General features: G+C 39.4%; 2 protein-coding genes across 4 annotated transcripts in view; one reads left to right on the forward strand and one right to left on the reverse strand.

Annotated features, from left to right (window-relative positions):
• Window positions 1-12: 12 nt before the first annotated feature.
• On the forward strand, window positions 13-11,187 carry gmpr (guanosine monophosphate reductase). Its single transcript, XM_067425467.1, has 9 exons — window positions 13-288; window positions 3,240-3,359; window positions 3,598-3,681; window positions 4,712-4,885; window positions 4,993-5,074; window positions 5,201-5,307; window positions 8,469-8,511; window positions 10,168-10,327; window positions 10,475-11,187. Exons 1-9 carry the CDS (start codon window positions 202-204, stop codon window positions 10,653-10,655), a joined length of 1,038 nt encoding a protein of 345 aa, XP_067281568.1. The 5' UTR covers window positions 13-201; the 3' UTR covers window positions 10,656-11,187.
• Window positions 11,188-17,856: 6,669 nt separating this feature from the next.
• The window catches only part of atxn1a (ataxin 1a), a 130,972-nt gene continuing 126,055 nt past the window's right edge, over window positions 17,857-22,773 (reverse strand). For all 3 annotated transcript variants that reach the window (XM_067426713.1, XM_067426712.1, XM_067426714.1), the window contains one exon: window positions 17,857-22,284. In XM_067426713.1, coding sequence (XP_067282814.1) covers window positions 21,730-22,284 — 555 coding nt within the window. In that variant the 3' untranslated portion in view covers window positions 17,857-21,729. The remainder of the gene's footprint in view (window positions 22,285-22,773) is intronic.

Below are 22,773 nucleotides of genomic sequence, written 5' to 3' on the forward strand. Positions count from 1 at the left end.
GGAAGTGGAAAGAGGAGAGAGGGAAGGAGAGCACATACAGGCCTTGCCAAATAAAGCCATGGGGGCCTGGGCTGTGACGGCCCATTCTACACTATAAATACGCTGTTCTTCTGCCGGTTCGGGTTTGGTGCCTGGAGCTCTGGACAAGTGACTGCACCAGCCCGTCTCAGGAGATTCTCATCCACTCTCAGGCCTGTCAGTATGCCCCGGGTGGATGCTGACCTCAAACTGGACTTCAAAGATGTCCTTTTCAGACCAAAGAGGAGCAGTCTGAAGAGCAGGTCTGAGGTAAGAACATCTGCTTACTGTCTGTGTTAAAAGAAATCTGTGCCACTGGCACATCTTGTCTTGTTATACCTGAAAGATCAATTTAAACTGAGGAGAGCTGCGTGTTGGGAGTGGCAAAGAATGAAACTGAAAATTATGATGACCTTGATGAAGTTCATCTGGCAGAGCTGGTTTTACGGGGCCCATGTTTAAGCTTCAACCAGTGGTGGTTTATCAAGGTTGATCAGCAGACAGTGCTCCGGAATGCTTTGGATTTTCTTTATTTTGTGGCGTTGATGTGTCTTGAAACAAGTCCAGTGGTTTTCAGGGTTGACTGACCAGGATAAGGAAAAGCAACCTGAGCGCTTGTACTTTGAAAACATGTTTAAAAATAGGACTGATGAATGCCTACATGTCAATAGAAGCAGCTTCCTCTGTGGTGTTACTCTTGGTCACACTAGGTCGGCCCAACAATATATGATGGGACCAAAACATGCCCTTTATCATCTACACATATGTAGTGCCCTATATTCCAGACATTTGGCTGATAAAAACCTTTGCTCTGCTGTGATGGCCCCTGTAATTCTTTCATATTTCACCCAGACATCCTTTTGTTCCAGTTTAACGTGCAGCTTTTTCAGCTAAACCGCTGCTTTCAGAATCCACATAGTTATCTGGCAGGTTTACAACATTGATCATCTACTGTATATTCAGCTATTTTTTTCTGTTGGCGTCCTGGCTGATGAATTTAGAGGAGATTTTCACTGCAGGATGACGTAAAGTGCCGGTCAGATCTCGCTGCGGCTGGCTAATCTGATGGTTGTGATTATATACAGGCTCATTGAAATTGAACATCTAAGGGCTTCTTTATAACCTGCAGTAATCAATCACTGACCTAGCCTCAAACACAGACAATCAGCAAGAGATTCTGAATCATATGTCTTTTCAAACAGTAGAATGGTGAATTTGTTCCCCACAGTAAAAAGTAGCAAGATGAATATTCATAGGGCAGTGTAGTGTGACTGATGGGACTGCAGCAGTTACTGGAAATGACCGAGAGCTGATTCTGAGAACGTCAGCGAGAGAGAGAGAGAGCGAGCGAGCTTCCGTGCATATCAGTTTGCAATATATTTTTCTCATGCTGACAAATGAACTTAAGCTCACCACAAAGTCTCAGCTGGGGATGATGATATTAATCAGAATTTTGTCATATTCTGTTTTATATTCATCAATCATTTTTGACAGGTTAAGTGAATAACACTGATTATCTCATCATCACGGCACCTGTTAATGGGTAGGATATATATATATATATGGCATCAAGTGAACATTTTGTCCCCAAAGTTGATGTGTTAGAAGCAGGAAAAATGGGCAAGCGTAAAGATTTAAGCGAATTTGACAAGGGCCAAATTGTGATGGCTAGACGACTGGATCAGAGCATCGCCAAAACTGGAGCTCTTGTGCTTTCAGTATCTATCAAAAGTGGTCCAAGGGAGGAACAGTGGTGAACCAGCGACAGGGTCATGGGTGGCCAAGGCTCCTTGATGCGAGGTTCTGATATGAAGATATCAAGAATACACATGCAGTGCATCTCCGTTTGTTTTGCATTTGGGGCTGAAGGAAGAAGGTGGCCTGGTCTGATGAATCACGTTTTCTTTTATATCATGTGGATGGACTGGCGCATGTGCATCACTTACTTGGGGAACACATTGAGGGATGGTTTGAGGACAAAAACGAGTTTGAGTTGACTTGCCCTCCAAAATCCCCAGATCTCAATCCAATTGAGCATCTGTGGGATGTGCAGAACAAACAAGTCCGATCCATGGAGGCCACCTCCCACCTCGCAACTTAAAGGACTTAAAGGGTCTGCTGCTAACATCTTAGTGCCAGATACCACAGCACACCTTCAGGTGTCTAGTGGAGTCCATGCCTCAATGGGTCAGGGCTGTTTTGGCAGCAAAAGGGGGACCAACACAATATTAGGATAGTAATATAATGCGTATTATTACTATCCTAATTTTGTGTTATGTCTGATTTGTGTATACTACCATTTAGAAGTTTGGGGTTGGTAAGCTTTTATGTTTTTTAAATAAGCTTCTTACACTCTCCAAGGATTCATTAATTTGATTTGAAATACAGTAAAAGCAGTAATATTGTGAAATATTACTATTTAATACATTTTTGAAATCAAATGTATTTTCCAGAAAGTAAGTTGCACCTAACTGAAAAGTCACACCAGGTCATTTTAGCATTGTTTAGGGATAGGTTGCATCAGTGTGTAAGTCACAATGTATTATTACATTCAGAAATAATCTAAAATACCATAAAACCAATACTAACTTTTACAATCATTTTAAACACCTAAACATTTTAGTCCCCCTTGTTAGACTGTATTCTTAATTAATTTAAATGCTTAAAAGATTTAATGGCTGGGGAAAAAATAATACCCATTGAATGTGTATGTCTTTATTCTGAATATGCTGACTACAGGAATAATCCAATGGCTGTGGCGTGTAAACATATTTCTCAGACTCAAGGCTAACCAGTTATTATGGATCTTAATCAGAAAAGGCATGTGGAATATATACACTTTATGCAGTAGTGGCACTTGAAATGGGCCTCACAACACTAGGCTCGAAATATATCAAAATAATGTATGTTAAACTAGAACAGACTTAGAACACCTTATTTTATTCAGAGAAAGCACTTTTGCACGCTGAACACTGCATTTAACATAGACAAGACATGGAGAATGACTCCAGCTCGCTTGCTAGATATGCAACTGTTGGGTATAAATATCTTTCAGTTGTGTAATATCTTTGAGTGCATGCTTGGATGGGTTACAGGGACAGGAGAATAGGATATGGAACACCAGTTGTTTGGGTTGATTATGAGCTTATCCATTAAAAAAAAGACTCTTCAGACTGTCACGTTTGTAAAGTCCTTTCCTTTTAATTTTTTTGTTCTTGAAGGTTGATCTGCAGAGGACCTTCACATTCCGGAACTCAAAACAGACATACAATGGCATCCCGATCATCGCTGCTAACATGGACACCACTGGCACCTTTGAAATGGCACAGGTGCTCAGCAAGGTGAGTGCTTCTTTAAACACAGCACACTAACTGAAGAAACACAGCACCTGCGTCTGGAATATAACCCCGGAAAAGTCTTGTTTTACTATGTTTAAACTCTGATTATCAGGATCTCGCCGAGACTTAATTAGCTGTGTCCTGTTTCAATGCGCTGGGATTGGGAGGCTCTTATATTTCTGTCTGTCTTAGAGCCAGACACTTGCTGGCCTCTTAGACATCTCTCTGCTCTGTCTTTCAGCACACTCTCTTCACAGCCATCCAGAAGCACTACTCCCTGGAGGAGTGGAAGACGTTTGCTGCCAGTCATCCTGAGTGCCTTGAGGTGAATGGACAAAAAAATACTTTCTTGCCTTGCTTAACCAAAAGCAGTTTAATTAAAACGTATAGTCTATGAACTGGCCAATCACACTGAACATATTATCAACATATCTTGCAAGGCATACAACATATCTGACCACTTAGCAACATCACAGAAACCACATTAGTTTATAACTTGCAATTCCTAGTTTGTCTCGCATTTTTAATGGGGAAAAATTATCTTTTAAATGAATGAAAGCAAGTGTCCATATTAACACATATAACTTTTAGCACATTTAGTGCATCACACACTTAGCTTTCTAGCTAATTCCATATTTCTCCACAAAGTTCCTGCAGTAAAGCCTTAAAGGTATACTTAACCGCTTTGTCATATTAAACTGTTATTCCTTTGACTAAGACGATTTGATACACACCTCTCTCGTATCAGTGCGTGCACTTGATCGCTCTGACGTGCGGTGATATTTTGATAGCACTTAGCTTAGCCCACTAAGCCCAATTTATTCATTAAGTACCAAACAGAGAGCAAGTTAGAAGCGACTTCGACTCGGGACAGTAAAAAGTCACGCCAGAAAAATCCTCTCCCCCTATTGACGGATATGAGAGAGTGAGGGGGAGATTTGAGGGGCGATTTTTCAGGCGTGACTTTTTACTGCGCTGAGTCGAAGTACTCTCAAAAGTGCTATTCCGCCACACATTATAGTTATCCTTTTTAACCCGCTTAGAAAAGCGCCACGTTTTATTTTCTGTCACCAGACTTGGTCGTTCAGATATTCGAGTACCTGTATTTAAATAGGGAATGTATGGAGGTGTTTGGTCGCTTCTAACTTGATCTCTGTTTGGTACCATAGTGAATGAACTGGGCTTAGTGGGCTAAGCTAAATGCTATCAGAATGTCACCGCGCGTCAGAGCGATTAAATGCACGCACTGAGACGAGAGAGGTATGTATCAACTCATCTTAGTTAAGGAAATAACATAGTTTAATATGAAAAAGCAGTGAAAGTATCCCTTTAAACATCTAGTGTCTCATCCTCAGCATGTCGCAGCCAGCTCAGGCAGTGGAGTGGCGGATCTGGAGAAACTGTCCAGCATCCTGGAGGCCATTCCTCTCATCCAGTACATCTGCCTGGATGTGGCCAATGGCTACTCTGAGCACTTTGTGGAGTTTGTAAAAAAAGTTCGGGAAAAGTTTCCCAAGCACACCATCATGGTGAGATTTTTTGCCCAAACATTATATTACATGCATCATATAAATATACATTTATTTTGTGTTTGTTGAAATACAAATGTCATATAACAACGATCTTGGTCATTTAGGCGGGAAATGTGGTGACAGGAGAGATGGTGGAGGAACTCATTCTGTCTGGAGCTGATATAATTAAAGTGGGCATTGGGCCAGGTATAAGATTAGATTCACCAAAACTCTAATACATATTTATTAATAGATAATCTTCCTTCATATAAAATGACATATTTCTTGATCTGGAGCATGTTAATGATTTGTCAACACTGTGATCTTCTTCAGGTTCTGTGTGCACCACACGCATTAAGACCGGCGTGGGTTATCCTCAACTGAGTGCTGTTATTGAGTGTGCTGACTCGGCCCATGGACTAAAAGGACACATAATATCTGTGAGTCTCGTTAAATGGCTATCATGTTTAGTACAAGGCCATCCTTAAAGGAATAGTTTATCCAAAAATGAAAATTTTGTCCTCACTCACTCACTCACTCACTCATGTTGTTCCAAACCCATATGCATTTCTTTTCTTTTTTGAAAACAAAAGAAGATATTTTAAAGATTGTTTATAACCAGAGGACCAGACAGTTTAATTATTTCCTACAATGAAAGTCAAAGGGTGCCGTCAACTTTCTGGTTACAAAAATTCTTCTTAGAATAATTTTTTGGTGTGTTCAACAGGAGAAAGAAATATATAAAGCCTTGGAACAACATGAGGATGATTTTTTGTGTGTGAATTATCCCTTTAATACAAAGATTGGCAGGTGGGAACAAAAGGGACATTACCACAAGATGGCAGCATCCTCTATTATATTCCAGTGTTTCCCTACCTTGTCAGTTTACAGTTTCCCATTAGAAAGGCTCAAATGCTTCATTAATACCATACCAGGGCTGCATTTATCTCCACTTTTAGACATTCACTCGCAAACTAAACACTTCCCCTCGGAGGAATCCCCGTTGCCTTTTTGAAGTGCGTTCAACTTCGTCAAGGGGGCGAGAGGAGTTTTAGACAGACCCTCAACCCCTCGTTTTGACTGAGGCAACAAGTCTACTCAATATGTACACTTCAGGCAGATCCATAGATCACAATACGACATGTTTATGAAAGTATATTGATATTGTGTTAACAGTAGGGTGGGTAAGAATTGGTTAAAAAACGTTTTTTTCCAAATTTGTTTAAACTTTCTTTATATATCAATACATAATTAAAATGTAAGTACTCTGAAAAAGAAGGTATAAAAATTGAGTGTCTGTACACCTCTCATGACTGTTTTAAAGACAGCTCATTATTTCCATTCACTCCACCTTCTCCCTTCTGGGCTCTTTCCAAAGCCACACCCCCAAAACACATGAACGCGCTACGCCGACCGCTTAGCTGGAAAACGCATTATTTACCTGAGACTAGTGGAGTGCATGTAGTTGACATCATATCAGAATCACATGTAATAAAAAAATCGAACTTTATCAGTATGAATATAAACAAATACAATGTCTTTCAGTGCTCACTATCAGTGTTGTGCAAGTTACTTCCAAACTGTAATATTATAGATTACTTATGACTGCTAGTTAAAAGTAATTCTTTACATTACAATATTACTGTAACAGGCGTTACATTACCCCTGTATTACTATTGAGTTACTTTCACCAAAATAACTACAGAAGTAGCTCTAAACATTCTAAGATGTAGGCTATACCAGAGAGCATTTTACATCCAGAAGGCGATATGATGAAGCATAATGACTGTCATCCAGGCTAACAATAGAGAATTGGCTCAAGACAATGCAAGAAATCATGACAGACAGAATCACAAACGATCCAATTCTATTATAATATCTGGGGATAGCTTCTGTTCATAGACACAACAGAACTGTGTGTAAACTCTAAGTTGACAATATGCGCATTTGTTCTTTTCTTATTGTTGCGACATTGATAGAATTTCGGTTTTAGACAAAGGTTGCATTTGACTGCATTTACATTTGACTATTAGCCTACGTTCTTGTCGTTATCTGTGTTAAACTCTAAGCATTGCGCATCCATCTTGCGGATGTACAGTAGAGATGTGACTGTGGGGTAATGCAACCGTTACTGAAAATGTGCCCAGTAAAATATTACTGAAAATTCATTAGTAATACCTTACACTACTGCATAACATAAAAAAGTAATACGTTACTCCCAACACTGCTCACTATCAAGCAAGAATACTGATACTGGTAAAGTTTAAAATATATTTTTGTTTGATTCTGTATCGAGCTAGTTATGTCTATAAGGCAAAGCTAAAAACGGGTAGCATTGATACATGTTTTTTCCAATAACATCAGTTATACTTTGGTGAAGATGAATTTCGTGTAAGATTCATAACATATACTGTGTTTTGCATGTAAGAGTTTCCATGATGAACATAAAAACAAACCAAAGGCAGAAATAAACGTGCAGGTAAAGTTCCCGGTGAACATGGTAAAAGAGTTTAGACAGAGGGTAGCTAAAGCTAACTTAGTTCTAAAAAAAAATCCTGGATACAGTGTACTAGTTTTTACACGTGCATTTTGTTATCTAAAGTAAAATTTTGCAAAATTCAACACGACAGCGATCAACTTGAGCTAAGCATATTGAGTACGTATCATCTCTACTAATGGCTCGCTAAGTGTATAACATTGTAACTTTATGCTAAATAATGTTATGTTAGCTATATTAGGCAGCTACGTGTGCTAGTGATACATGCTTCATGAAAACATAAACCAAAAAAATGTATAATCAAAATGAAAGATTACCTGTCCAGCAGAAATACAGCCATCAAGGAGTCGTTTTTCAGCCCCTTGAGGTCCCTTAGGTCTCGCCATCGTTGGAAAGCTACACAGATATTTACTCACTTTTGATTTCTTTGTTTATCCAGAGACGTTTTGTGCATTGCCTTTTCATGTACTGTCTTCCTTTTTTTGCATTGTTTGCCTTCGCTGACTGCAAAACCCGGCACTGTGAATTTTGAATGCTATTGCTCTTCTATTATTTTGCTCTTTCTAGGTTTCGTGCTGCGTGCATGTGGGCAGATCTTGTAGCAAAATGGGGGGTAGCCATGGTAGCGAGAGAGAGTGACAGTCGCCCAAGCCAATCACTTGTTTCGTCCTGAACGAAAATAATAAGCGGTGTTTATTGCAGATTTAAAAGTCTAGAGTCACTCGATTTTTATACTCTCTTTTTCAGAGTATTTACATTTTAATTATGTATTGACATATAAAGAAAGTTTAAACAAATTTAGACAAAAGTGTTTTACATAATTCTTACCTACCCTACCTTTAAGCACAGACCTTATTTTAGGCATTTAACCAAAAACCACTGACTTTGATGATGGAACCGGGAAATGTTAAAATGCAAACTCTTCCAGGTTTGGCATACGTAAAATATATGACAACCCTCCAGCTTGCTATTAAAATTGATTTAATTTAATTTTAAACAAAAACACGTTTTAAGTAGTTTATTCTATTAACACATATGCTTGTTGAGACACAAGTTTTAACAGTTCTGGTAGCGATCATGGAGAATCTTTCTGTTTTTCTCTAGGATGGAGGCTGCAGTTGCCCCGGGGATGTTGCCAAAGCTTTTGGTGAGCATATACATAATTTTATTGTTTTATATTATTATAAAAGTTGTTATTTATATATATATATATATATATAGAGAGAGAGAGAGAGAGAGAGAGAGAGAGAGAGAGAGAGAGAGAGAGAGAGAGAGAGAGAGAGGGGAAATTAAATATTTGAACACCCTGCTATTTTGCAAGTTCTCCCACTTGGAAATCATGGAGGGGTCTGAAATTGTCATCGTAGGTGCAAGAGACATCTAAAAAAATAAAAATAAAAAAAAATCCAGAAATCACATTATATGATTTTTTAACACTTCATTTGTATGATACAGCTGCAAAAAAGTATTTGAATACCTGTCTATCAGCTAGAATTCTGACCCTCAAAGACCTGTTAGTCTGCCTTTAAAATGTCCACCTCCACACCATTTATTATCCTAAATTAGATGTGCCTGTTTGAGGTCGTTAGCTGCATAAAGACACCTGTCCACCCCATAAAATCAGTAAGAATCCAACTACTTAACATGGCCAAGACTAAAGAGCTGTCCGAAGACACTAGAGACAAAATTGTACACCTCCTCAAGGCTGGAAAAGGCTATGGGGAAATTGCCAAGCAGCTTGGTGAGAAAAGGTCCACTGTTGGAGCAATCATTAGAAAATGGAAGAAGCTAAACATGACCGTCAATCTCCCTCAGACTGGGGCTCCATGCAAGATCTCACCTCATGGGGTCTTAATGATCCTAAGAAAGGTTAGAAATCAGCTCAGAACTACACGGGAGGAGCTGGTCAATGACCTGAAAAGTGCTGGGACCACCGTTTCCAAGGTTACTGTTGGTAATACACTAAGACGTCATGGTTTGAAAACATGCATGACACGGAAGGTTCCCCTGCTTAAACCAGCGCATGTCCAGGCCCGTCTTTAGTTTGCCAATGACCTTTTGGATGATCTAGAAAAGTCATGGGAGAAAGTCATGTGGTCAGATGAGACCAAAATAGAACTTTTTGGTCATAATTTTACTAAACGTGTTTGGAGGAAGAAGAATGATGAGTACCATCCCAAGAAAACCATCCCTACTGTGAAGCGTGGGGTTGGTAGCATCATGCTTTGAGGGTGTTTTTTTGCACATGGAACAGGGCGACTGCACTGTATTAAGGAGAGAATGACCGGGGCCATGTATTGCGGGATTTAGGGGAACTACCTCCTTCACTCAGTTAGAGCATTGAAGATGGGTCGAGGCTGGATCTTCCAACATGACAATGACCTGAAGCACACACCCAGGCTAACCAAGGAGTGGCTCTGTAAGAAGCATAGCAAGGTTCTGCCATGGCATAGCCAGTCTCCAGACCTAAACCCAATAGAGAATCTTTGGAGTGAGCTCAAACTCCATGTTTCACAGCGATAGGTCAGAAACCTGACTGATCTAGAGAAGATCTTTGTGGAGGAGTGGGCCAAAATCCCTCCTGCAGTGTGTGCAAACCTGGTGAAAAACTACAGGAAACGTTTGACCTCTGTAATTTCAAACAAAGGCTACTGTACCAAATATTAACATTGATTTTCTCAGGTGTTCAAATACTTATTTGCAGCTGTATCATAGTAGTTACAAATAAAACATTTTTTGTCACTACTAAGTTATTATTGGTGTGAACAGGCCTTTAATTGATCTAATAATACATTAACATTAGGCGCTGGGGCAGATTTTGTCATGCTGGGAGGTATGCTAGCGGGACACGATCAATGTGCTGGTGAAGTCATTGAGAAAGACGGCAAGAAGTTCAAGCTGTTCTACGGGATGAGTTCTGACACGGCCATGAAGAAGTACGTTGGAGGGGTTGCAGAGTACAGGTGAGGAGGTTTTTATACATTCTATAGGGCATATTTTTCACTATTCATTTTGTGGTTTAAGTGCAATTGGTTAAAAGATGTGTGGCAGCATTTTATATATATAATATAGCAGGTCATCTTATGTACATCTGTTTCTGTGATTTCAAGGGCATCAGAGGGAAGGACGATCCAGGTGCCCTACAAAGGTGACGTGGAAAACACCATCAGGGACATCATGGGTGGTTTGCGGTCCACATGCACATATGTAGGAGCTGCCAAACTCAAAGAACTGAGCCGCAGGACGACCTTCATCAGAGTCACACAGCAGTCTAGCCAAATGTTCACCTAATCACACAGGTTGAAAAACATGCACACGCACAAATACAGATTCAGCATTACTAGTTAAGGAATAGTTCAACTGCTAATCAAAATGTGGGTGAATTGTTTCTGTAAATGAGCCACATAATTCTACCATAAAGAGGAAAGGCATTCACAAACATATTTCCCTCTGTCTTCCACTTTTCTGTGCTCTTTATATTCATCTGATTCCAGATTCAGTTAACTCACTCAAAAACACCATTACACTCATACGGATTCATAGATACTCAGGAATTTTGCTGTATGCATTTCTTTGGAAAACCAATGTTGCAGAATGGCTCCGTTTTTTTTTTTTTTTTCATGTAAAGCCTTTAAGTTCTTTAAAGGGTGCAATGGGATCGCATCTTTACAAGAGGGAGAATAAGGAAACATCCAGTAAGTCTCTTGACAGGACAATACTAGTGAGTGAAATGATTGATTCTACTTGTAGTGATTCAACTATGCAACCCATTCTCTCCGTATAGTATAGCAACTGAAGGAAAAGCATGCTTGTGAAGAACTAACACATCAGTAGAGAATCTTCTCTGCCACTTTATGCTTGCCCCTGCGTGTTGTACTGTAAGTTTGAATTGATTTGATCAGAGATTGGTGCATTGTGTACTGTTGTGAACTATTTCTGCTGGCCTGCTTCCTTTGTGATTGTACAATGGGTGTGGTGGGATGTCATATCAGACCAGAGGAATGTGAAAACTTCTGCACCTCATTTCAACATGCCGTGTGCAGTTTAGATGAGGTACAAGATTAAATGTGTTATGAGTAAAACATTAGATATGGAGAAATAAATATCTGACCGAAAATTGTGGTTGTTTTATGCCCAAAATACCTTACCGTTTTTGTTCACTTATGGGATCCGAGAAATCTTTTTATTTTAAGACAAAAAAGACATTTCAAGACTATTTAAAGCTACACTGTGTGATATTTTCCCCCATCTAGCAGTGTAAAGGTATATGACCATCCAGTAAATAATAGTTTCTGTTCCTCTCAATTCCGATTTTGTTTTAACTCCTACGGTGGCCGATTAAGTCCAAGATTAACATGGCTTCCAGTTCGACCTCGTCCATGAGTGCCATCGAGTGTTAAAACGCGAAAGGCGAAGCTTGAATTCATGGGTATGTCCCTCTTTGGAGACGTAAGCGCTTCATGAGGTTTTGCAGTATAAATAGTGTGTTCACACTGAAAATCAAAAATAGAAAAAGTACATTACAAATACTGACGATGCAAGGGAAGTGTGGAATGTTGGACACTTCATGCACTCAATTATCACAGCTTTAATTAATGTAAGAGAGGAAGGTGCGGGGAGGGGCTACTAGACTCGGATGCTGAATGACATAAAATCTTATAAAATACTACATGGTTATTGTATAAGTGCATAGTGTGTAGCCTAATTTGGGACACAACTTGACTATAATGTAATTCGCAGAGCTTCATGTGAGTGATTGATGAAAATTTCTCAGAGGCATCATGGCTAATTCCACTGTTGAACTGGAATAAAAATGTTTAAATAAAGCGGGTTAATGGCTTTAACAAGAGCATATTATTAATTTACAACTTTGTAGCTCACAGTAGCTGTCTTAAATGGTTAGTTCACCCAAAAATGAAGATGTCATTGACTCACCCTAATGTCGCTCCACACCTGTAAGACCTCCGATCATCTTCAGAACACAGTTTAAGATATTTTATATTTTAGTCCCAGAGCATATGCAGTCTATGCACACTATACTGTCCATGTCCAGAAAGGGAATAAAAACATCATCAAAGTAGTCCATATTTGACATCAGTTGGTTGATTAGAATCTCTTGAAGCATCGAAAATACATTTTGATCCAAAAATAACGACTTTATTCAGCATTCTTCTCTTCCGCTTTTTTCAAACCTCAAAGATTCAAACGCGACATTTGGCGATCCCAATCATTGATCAAAATGTATTTTTGATGCTTCAAGAGATTCTAATCAACTAACTGATGTCACATATGGACTACTTTGATGATGTTTTTATTCCCTTTCTGGACATGGACAGTACAGTGTGCATAGACTGCTCTGGGACTACATATAAAATATCTTAAACTTTATATTTAAATATCTTAAAATATAAAATATTTTTGGTTATTTCATCCAAAAATTTAATTTATGTCATTAATGACATCAATTTCATTTTTGGGTGAACTAACCATTTAAGACAGCTACTGTGAGCTACAAAGTTGTTAATTAATGATGTGCTCTTGTTAAAGCCAAGTGATCCAGTAATCCAAAAGTGGTGGCTTTGGGAGTGGCCCATACCTGTCAAGTTGTTTTGGCCAGGAAAGTCCCGTATTTTACCCTTCTTTCCCACCGTCCTCCCGTATTAGTATTTTCCTGTAAATCTCCCGTATTTTGACCTGCGTTATTAAAAAAATAATAATTCTGAGCTCTGTAACTAGCCTCGCGATAACTGCCATCTGCAGTAGCCTAAAGTAGGTGGCCGTTGTCGCGAGGTTAGTGTGAGAGGTCAGATTACGAGTGACAACGCGGGGGAAAAAATAAAAAACAGAGACGGATGATGGACGTTACGATAGAGACGGAAGGCACTCCTGCCAAAAAAACAAAACCCTCGTGTAAATTCCATGATCAATGGGACAGCGAATTAAATTTTCTGAAGAGGAGCAGATGAGGGACATTTACGCGTTTTGTAAGTTTTGTAACTGTGACTTCAGCATCTCACACACTCACATCTGCATCATGTGCGACAGCGGAAGATCTTTTAAAGTGACAGTAACCACTTATAATGACAATTTAAAGAACAAAAGTAATTGCTCACAAAATATGCTCTGCTCCTGACTAAACTTCAGTACCTTTAATAAGGATTAATCGATATAATTCATAACTTATGCAGTGCAAACTGATAACAATTGATCTATATTTCCTATTTGTTAAGTTGCTATATGGTGCAAATGAAATGCATTATTATTATGGGTTTGTGATGTTGCCCTTAAAAATGCATAATTCCCAGACCAAGCTCAGAGTAGAACGTTATGTTGTCATGTTAAAATTACGGTACTTACAACATGGCATGAACCCATCTAAAGACCAGATTTCTCACAATACTGGATTTAATACAGCTTTGCCATGTAAATATCTGACTGTTGATTTCCATGATCAACTAATCAGAATCGAGTATTCCAGAAAGACATTTCTTACATGGTTATGTGCTTGAGGGAGTCTTCATCACACACAGATGATAATCAATGTCTCTTTCATTAAATGTGTATTCAGACGGTTATAATCAACTTACCTTCTTTTAGACTAGTGTACTGTGTGGTTTAAACTACATGGTAACACAAAGACAGACAAGCAGACGGAGCTGAATCAGTCTGAGCTCATTGTGCCAGTCATTGCCGTTTCCCACACAGTCAAGTGTGGGTTTTTAGTGTCTGATAAGATCTCATTGTCTTCCATCTATACCTTTTCAAATGAATGATCCAGCTTGGAAAAGAAGCGAATACTCACGGCCGCCACCTCCGCCAACACCCACACTCCATTGACTAGGTGCGCTGCAGTCAAAGAAGCCTGTTGAATATCTTAGTGTGCAATTGTTTGTGAGAATATGCTTGTTTGTTTGCACAATAAATCCACTCTATCTGACAAATGCACCTTTGAAATCCCGTTCTCACAAAATCACAAACTCCAAAAAGGGTGCAGTTTGCAATTGGCACTGTAATTTTTATTAGTACGTGTATACTGCAACAATAAACTTGTACTGGTATACAGACAATTTATTTTTTAAACAAATTTGTTCACAACCTGAATCAAATATTGTTTTGTTGTTCAGAATAATGAAATAAGTTCTAACTAGAAAACCGGCAAGCACCATCAAAGAAAGGGACCAAAAAAAAAAAAAAAAAAAAATCCAAGAAACAACGTGAGTGTATCCTACAAATAGACACACCACAATTAGAAAATAGAATTTCAATTCCATTTTTTTTATATTAGTTTTCTTTCTTAAAAAAGCTAGTGCAAGTACAATATTTTACACAACTTACAGAGTATGCACGCAAATGGAAATAAAATGAACCAAAATAACAAAACAAAAAAATTGCCTTTCACAAAAATGTCCTACTTAGGGCTTTCTTTTTTATATATATCTATTTTCCTTTATAAGTAAGGTGCAAAACACAGCTTCCTTTCCCAACAACCATCACTTGCTACTGGCCAGAATCCTCAAATACAATTCCAAGAAAATAGAACCTCGGGATTGGGTGACATTACATTTCTCTTTAACAGTCTCGATCTACATTTCTGCATTGCGTCTAACATACTATAGGTCCAGTAAATCCACAGCACTAAACCATGGAGAAAACAATGACACTGACAATATGGCAACCTACCACCACTGAGTCAGTGTTTATTGAACAGAGGTTCCAATCCGGATGTTTTATGATCGTGGAGCTTTCTGCCCAATGGCAAGTGAAAAAAGAAACTAGAAACAGCTTCCATTTCCCTTCCAATGGAAGACTTCAAATCTCTTTATGACAAGACCTGCAACACATCTATTCCAGCAAACCTGGGGTATTACTGCTAAATCTGAACCCACTCCTTCCTGAGGAATGACCAATGGCTTCCTGTGTATCACATAACACATCTTAACATTTCAGTTTCAAAAGCGAAAACAAAAATTAGTGGTGGCTGGACATGCGTGCACATTTAATGATAACCGAACGCTGTTCACCTGACAAGGTGTACATAGTGTTATTTCACCTCGAGCTAATAGTTTATCTGGCCTCAGCATTTAAAATAATGGGGCGATTATTCATGAGAAAATACCTTCACCATTCATTCAGAATCTACACAAAAACATACTTGGAAATGACCGACACGTTAAAATTAGGCCTAAAAAGATTTTACAGAGTACAATTTTACAGAGACATCTTATTAAGCATTCATTGGCAAGAAATCCAGAATTACAAAATGACCTTTTTTCTTGAAGATATGTTGTCTTGAGAGTGTAGTTGTACAAATTCTGAAGGATAAATACACACGTTACGAGGCTGTTGATTGCTATGCGTGAAGGTGACGTTGGGTATGTGAAAACAGCATCTGTACACGAGTCGGTTCCGGCCTGTGATGGTCAAAACGTCCCTGGCGTTTAGTTCTCAGTGGTTAACCATGGTTGAGTGTCCAGTTTAACCCAACAGTGACAAATACTCCTGAAGATTCAACAGAGGAGAGTTGCTTGAGTCTCGTTCCTGCGCTCTGGCCAGATGAGGGTAACAGAACACAGGATGCACCTCTCTCTGAGGAAGCGTTTGTCTGTTTACCGGCTCACCAATAGGACGTGAGAGACGAGGGCCGGGCATGCCTCCTTTTTTAAGAAGTGTGCACTGCTTTCACTATCCAGCACTGATATAGCTGAATGGTCATATATCAATTATAGCATTAACAATAAGACTAGTTACAATACCCACATCGAGCAGCCCATACATAAGTTAGGGTAAAATAAAACCATAATGTGGGCCTGTAGAAGATTATCAGCCTGAGTTATTAATCCAGCTGTTTGGACAATTGACAAGATGTCAAACAACAGTCAAGTTGAACAGAGAAATCCTGACTGATTTTGCAACTAATTTCAAAGAAAAGCAAACTCAAAATAAATGTTTTTTTTTTTTTTCGTTCAATGAGAGCCACAATAAAAGAAAAGAAAAACTTTTGATTTATTTTTCAAACTGCTGAAACTCGCAATCCAACATTCATCATTTTTGTCATTTGTGCCAGAAAAAATGAAAGTAAAAACAAGGAAAAGTCAGCGGTGCTCCTCTTATGAGAGAGAGGAGGAGAGCGAGAGAGAGCTTTCACAGAGCCGCTCTTAAAAACATTCATTAAAACACTTTTCTCTCGTCTCCTACCATGATAAAAGAGTGCTACAGAGGAGACCGAAGCAAAAGTACAAAGTCCAAAGTACATGAAGCAAGGTCAAATATAGAGAAACATGAAAATAAAACAAAACAGAACGATGGTGTTCGAGCACACATCAGTACAACGAAAAGTAAAGTCATCTCAGGTTCGCAGAGGACCGTTCAAACTTTATTTCAACTCTCTGTCCTCGTCGTCTCAACCCGTTGGACCCAGGAACGGGCCGAGACGGAGGGAATTCGTATCGGAGGGGAGAAACTGCGATGACACCATACTCTCACCCTATCTTCCTTGGGATTAGAAAGTGCTGAAACAGTATTATCAAGTCTATCTATTCTATAAATGACAAAAATGTGCATTTTGTTTTCGTTTGTTTCTATAAAAGTGGTCCCCACTTTGATGAGGTCGATGAATCATTTCTCAGTCTTTTTTCAGTATCTTGCATGTGTGAGGATCTGGGCTTGTGACGTCAGAGGGACAACAGGCAGACGGACAGACAGCTTGGGATGGGGACAAACAGATACAGACGCTTGCACGGAGACGGACAGAGTGTTTTAGGAAGGCCTCATATGGTGTAGAGACGTGGGAAACCAAAGCACAGGGCCAATGAAATGACTGCTTCTGGTTACAGCAGATTAACACACACAAGAATATATATATATATATATATATATATATATATATATATATATATATATATATATATATATATATATATATATATATATATATATACGCATGTCTTTACATGTACACAAACCTTTCAAAGGTCACACAACCTCCTCAAAACACACATTCACACCTATTTCCCATCCCTGAGTAAGCCCAAGGAAAGATTTTGACCTTTATCAAAAAAGCAAATGATGATTTCATAATGTCAGAAACAGCAAAGTCATCCCTCTGCCAAAGAAAATGGGGGGGGGGGGGGAATCAGAAATGTGCAACATTTTAACAAAGTGAAACACAATATTTGCCCACAAACAGCAAATTAAAATCATAAAACCCACAGGCAACAAAGAATACAATTTGTGGGAGAAGGTGTATGACTGGAAACCACATGTGGATGGCACAAACTGTTACGCGTGAAGCATGTCAAGCTTAAACAGAAGAGGAGTTTAGAACATCACCAGTGGGGTTTGAGTTTCATGTGACATTGATGCTAAAAAAAATAGGTGTCAAAACAGCAGCCACCACTTTTAATGTTCTTTATTTCGCTTGTCTCTCAGCACTGGATGTCATAAGAGACCGTCATTATCAGCACAATAAAGCGCCAGCTGTACCATGTGCATCTTTTATTCTCTTTGTCTGTGATGACCATCAAATGTGATGGCACAGAACATCTGTGATGTTTCATTCATTCAGGTCATCGCACGCCAAGCATATTTAATTCATTTGCAGTTGGACTTGTTTCTCAATATCAGATACACAAACAGTGACATGGACACTCAAATCCTCAAGTCCAAATGCAAACAAATAACATACATGGAACTGAACATATACACTTGCTTGTCTCCTGGTCGATAACAAGTGACATTTAAAGTCAACATGAATCAAAATCGGACCTATTTACTTCCTCAGTGCTAATTCCAGGTCTTATTGTGAGAAAAAAAAAAAAAAACTATTTAACCAATTTAGATATATTTTAGCAAACTTGTATTTAGTCTTGACAGCATTCTGGTAAAAAAAAAAAAAAGCAAACTTTTCTTGATTTCTTATTTAACTCTGGAATATGTCACATTATGGAAGGAAATGGTATGAAATGTCAATTCAAATCGACTTTAATAGGTATTGTAGGTGAGCTACAGTCATAATTGACCCCCCAAAAAACTAATGTCGACAGGCTAGGCAATATGAAACTCCGTAACAAATACTGTCAAGGTTCTATGGCTATGAATGAGAGAGAGACAGATTGAAAAGAGAAAAGAAAACGGCGTTCTTGAACTATAGCGGGAGAGAAAGAGGTCGCACGTACATGCCAGGCAACGGAAGGTAGCTAACGGTTGCGGTTGGGTAAACATACTCTGAGAGAGAGGCGTACTGGTTCTGTATGGGCACCTGAAGAGCATCTGGAGGTCACTATCGATTATGGGTTAAGACGGCTAGGAGGGGACAGACTCTGTCACTGCATATTCATTTACATTTCTCCCTGAAGTTACTGAGGGCTGGCTGTGCAAACCGCAAATCAACCTAAAGAGGATAAAAAAAAACAGCTTGCTGAGGTCAAACAGAAGATCTGGCATTGATGTCCGGTTCTCTGTTAGTTCGTTTTTTTTTGGTTCAGCACTAGAGACTAAGGGTTATTGCTACGTGCTGTTGTTCGGAATGCTTCTCGTGTACGTGGAACCGCACTGTGCAACCAGAAGGAGGCAGACTCTAAAATGACCGAAGCAATGAGCAACATCGAAACACTGATCATTACACAAAGAGAAGGACAACAGTGAAAGATAAGAAAAACAAAACGAATGCAAGACCGATTCGCCATTGACAGTCATGTTCTTGGGGTGGTTCAATGGACAAACAACATCACATCTTATTTCTACCTTTTGGCCCAAAATAAACACAATGAAAATATCAAGTTTGATTGGTTGAAGCAGATACATTCACACACACACAATCTAAGTCAAACTACAACACGCACATTACACGGGGACAGAGACGCCATGTCAAATGGAAAAAAGAAAAAATGCACGATTGTGGTGTTGATCTGAGAAACCCTGTTTTATTATAAAAAAATAAAGCATTTTCAAATTGTATATGGGGTGCACTCACCCACCCTCCACCACTCATTAAATCCATCCATCCATCTTTTATTTTTCACTACTACCCATTTCCCTGCCAGATCTTCACCTACCCAAGCTAACTTGAGTGTGGCCGCTCGAATGACTCGACAAGTATGCAGGCTACAGGCCATGACTTCATCCACCCCTACGAAGTGAACGCCTCGACACAGCACCATGCACAATCCTGCTTTCATGTGTTTGTGTGTGATTCCAACCCCCTCAAAAGGGGCTTCCTTGTTTTCCTAATGAAAATGAACCCAACAGACCTGCGAACCAAGCAAACATGTCAAGAAACTGCTACATTTCAGTAAAAATTGGGTTTTCGGCCCTGTCCTGTGCTGGCAGAAAACAAAATAAATCATGTTACTATCTCTCCAGATGTGCAAATTGCAATATTCTTTTAAGTAGAACTTAAATATCTATTTATAATATGTGTGGTATGTACACACGCACACACACACGCACGCACACACACAAACACTCACACAAATATTCTACAGATCACTGAAATTACTACATGACTGTTTTCACATACGTTCGATGTGTCAGTGTCTTGGGGGACGGGACTAAAAACGTGCTCATGTAGTCTTGCGCTCTCATACAGTAAGATAGATATAGCATATGCAGTTCTATACATGTTAATGTACAAAAAAATACATGACATTTCAACATGATTGAAAATTACCGTAACCGTGTACGTTTTTATGTGTATAAGCCCGTGCGCGGCGGCACACGAACTCGCATGCGTGCACGACCACATACATCGCTAACAAACAGGTATATGACACCCTTCGATCCTCCAAAGATTTCTTTAACCAGAGTTTCTCACTTTCACGTCATCTCTCACATCTCTTGTAAATATATAAACAGTCTCTGTATTTATTTCCATCTGCATTCACACTTTCATTTGACTTTTTTTGCTTTAAATGACTTAAATGGCAGTTGTTTAACGGGCCACGGCCTCTTGTGCCCGTCTTTTCTCAAGCCGTCAGCTTGCTTGAGATGGCTAAGCCAATAAGACGCAATGAAAAAAAGTGCTTCCTTTAAAGCAGTCCTCTTAAGGGACAAAATCTCATTTTGCTCTTACTTTAACTTTTACATTCATCCTTTCACAGCGACCCTTGTGAGCAATCGCATTCCCACAGAGTGCCACACGACATCCAATTCATGATACAGCATACAGTACTGTGTTCATGTTAAAAGATCAACAGAAAATAGTAGTAGCAATAATAATAATAGTAATAATTAATATAATAATCATCATTTGACTCAGTTGACTATCAGCTAGTGAGCATGACGTGTTTTAACTAAGTGCTTCAGGACATCACTCATCTCATCCTCCTCAGACGACTTTCGCACGTTCTTTCGTTTGAAAAAAACAACAACAAAAACAGGTGAGACTGCACTAAAACAAAGGACTACTCACCATTGTGTGTGTATGCATCAAGAAAGAATCCATCCTGTGTCTACGTAAAAAAATGACCCCTGATTGCAAGGTTTACACATTACCAAAAAAAAAAAAAAAAAAATTCTACCCATCAGGTATGATAGGAGGGTTTGAAAAGTGAGACAGAATATTTAAACATGCAAAAAACTACAAAAATAGTTAAATAAAAGGTTAGACAGTTGGATATATAAAAATAGACATCCATCTTCCCTGTTTAAAATGATAGTTTCGTCTTTCTGTGGGGCAACTGTCCCCGCTCAATGACACCATCTCTCTTGGCCTGTACCATAGTATTTGGAAACCTCTTCTTGCATTTCAATAAATGTTAATATAATCTATGCTAGTCTTACTGCACTGACGATGCTGCTCTATATTGTTAGGATTGATTTGGATAGTCTCTTTTATGTCACAGTTAAACAAGATGGCTGACATCATGTAAACTCCAGCAAACAGCGGAGGAGTGATTTCCGTTCTGCCACCATTAGCAATGTCATTCACACCAGTTGTTCATCTTCCCTTACTAATATTTTCAGGTTCTCTCAGCAGACGAATGCTTTAATTGCCACTAGGTGCAGCTGAACCAAGTTTGCATGGGTCAAAAAAAGAAAAGGAGGGGATATCATAGGTGAGAGACTAGATAGATTTGTTAGCTGGGACTGATTGTATACACTGAAGCCTTCAGGATATAATGCGGTGCTCAGGTGTCTCATAACATCTCACCTTGTACTACATCTGCCCTGAATTTGACCATTCAAATGAATTGCACCAATTGTTTGTGTAATATTGAATGCATCTATTACAATGTTAGAAGAGATAAAGTACACACTGAGTCAATTGAGCCTTTACGTAAGCTGGATAGAAAACCAAATCAGAGCTCAAACAAAAAACATTCTGAGGGCATATTTTGCTTTTAAAATCCGACAGTCCAATGCGTGTTCACTTGCCAATATTTGATCTGCCTTCGATACTGATTTTAACCTCCTGAGGGATGAAGGAAGGCTTGGGGAACGTTAAAGGGGGCTCTCCTTCAGGATTTTCTACTTTGCGCCCTTCGGGGGCTGACCACCTCCTTTTACGGCCTGTGGGTTTACCGCCGGACTCTGATTCCGGGAGCGGGGGTGCTTTGCAGTTTTCTCTTTCGCCAAACCTCAGTTCTCCATTCTCTCTATTGCCTTGACCACCTCTCTGATCTACACACTGCCCGAGTCCATTTTCCTGTTCTGTGTGCCGAACACCTCCACGCGTGCCGCTTGAGAGTGCTTTGGGTGATTTAAGGGGTGGACCAAGGGTAGGCGCATCCAAGACTTGCCCCTGGCTCTTCTTAATGGAGCCGTTCCTCAGGTTTTTCAGGGTGAGGGAGATGCAGACGTCACCGACTGAAAGCTTGGTGCATGGCAACTCGAGCAGCTGGCTAGTCCGTTCTGGACAACAGGATGACCAGCCTTGGCCGAACACAAAGAAAGGATATTCTACTAGAACCTCCACGCTGACCTGCAAGAGAAAAAGGGAGGCAAAAAAGAGGACATGGAATTCATACAGTAAAATTCATGAACAAATGCCTGATGATATGAATGAATGGCTTTGCTAAATAGCATCTGTTAATCAGCGCCTCTCTAACTGACAGACTTTAGAACTGCTTTTGAGTGGGTGGCCCCATCTCAACTCCCAGACAAATGAAGCAGATTTTTCATACAGCCTACTCACAGTACAACAGAAGGAAGCAGAAATAAGGAATGACTCAATTCTGTCAGTGAATCCCACACAAACTAAACAAAGATGCCATGGGGACAGCCAGGGGAGGGATTATGGAACAGCGAGATGATTTCAGCTGCCAATTTACCCCACATCTAGTTACACTGATTGAGCGCAGGTGGAGTTCATATAGGAGGACATTCCCACCCTCAAAGCATATCAAAAATAAATGTAATGACTATCATATGGCTATTTAAACAGATGCTAAAAATCCATGAAAAATACAAT

The sequence above is a fragment of the Pseudorasbora parva genome, chromosome 19 (assembly GCF_024679245.1).
Source record: "Pseudorasbora parva isolate DD20220531a chromosome 19, ASM2467924v1, whole genome shotgun sequence".
Lineage (NCBI taxonomy): Eukaryota > Metazoa > Chordata > Actinopteri > Cypriniformes > Gobionidae > Pseudorasbora > Pseudorasbora parva.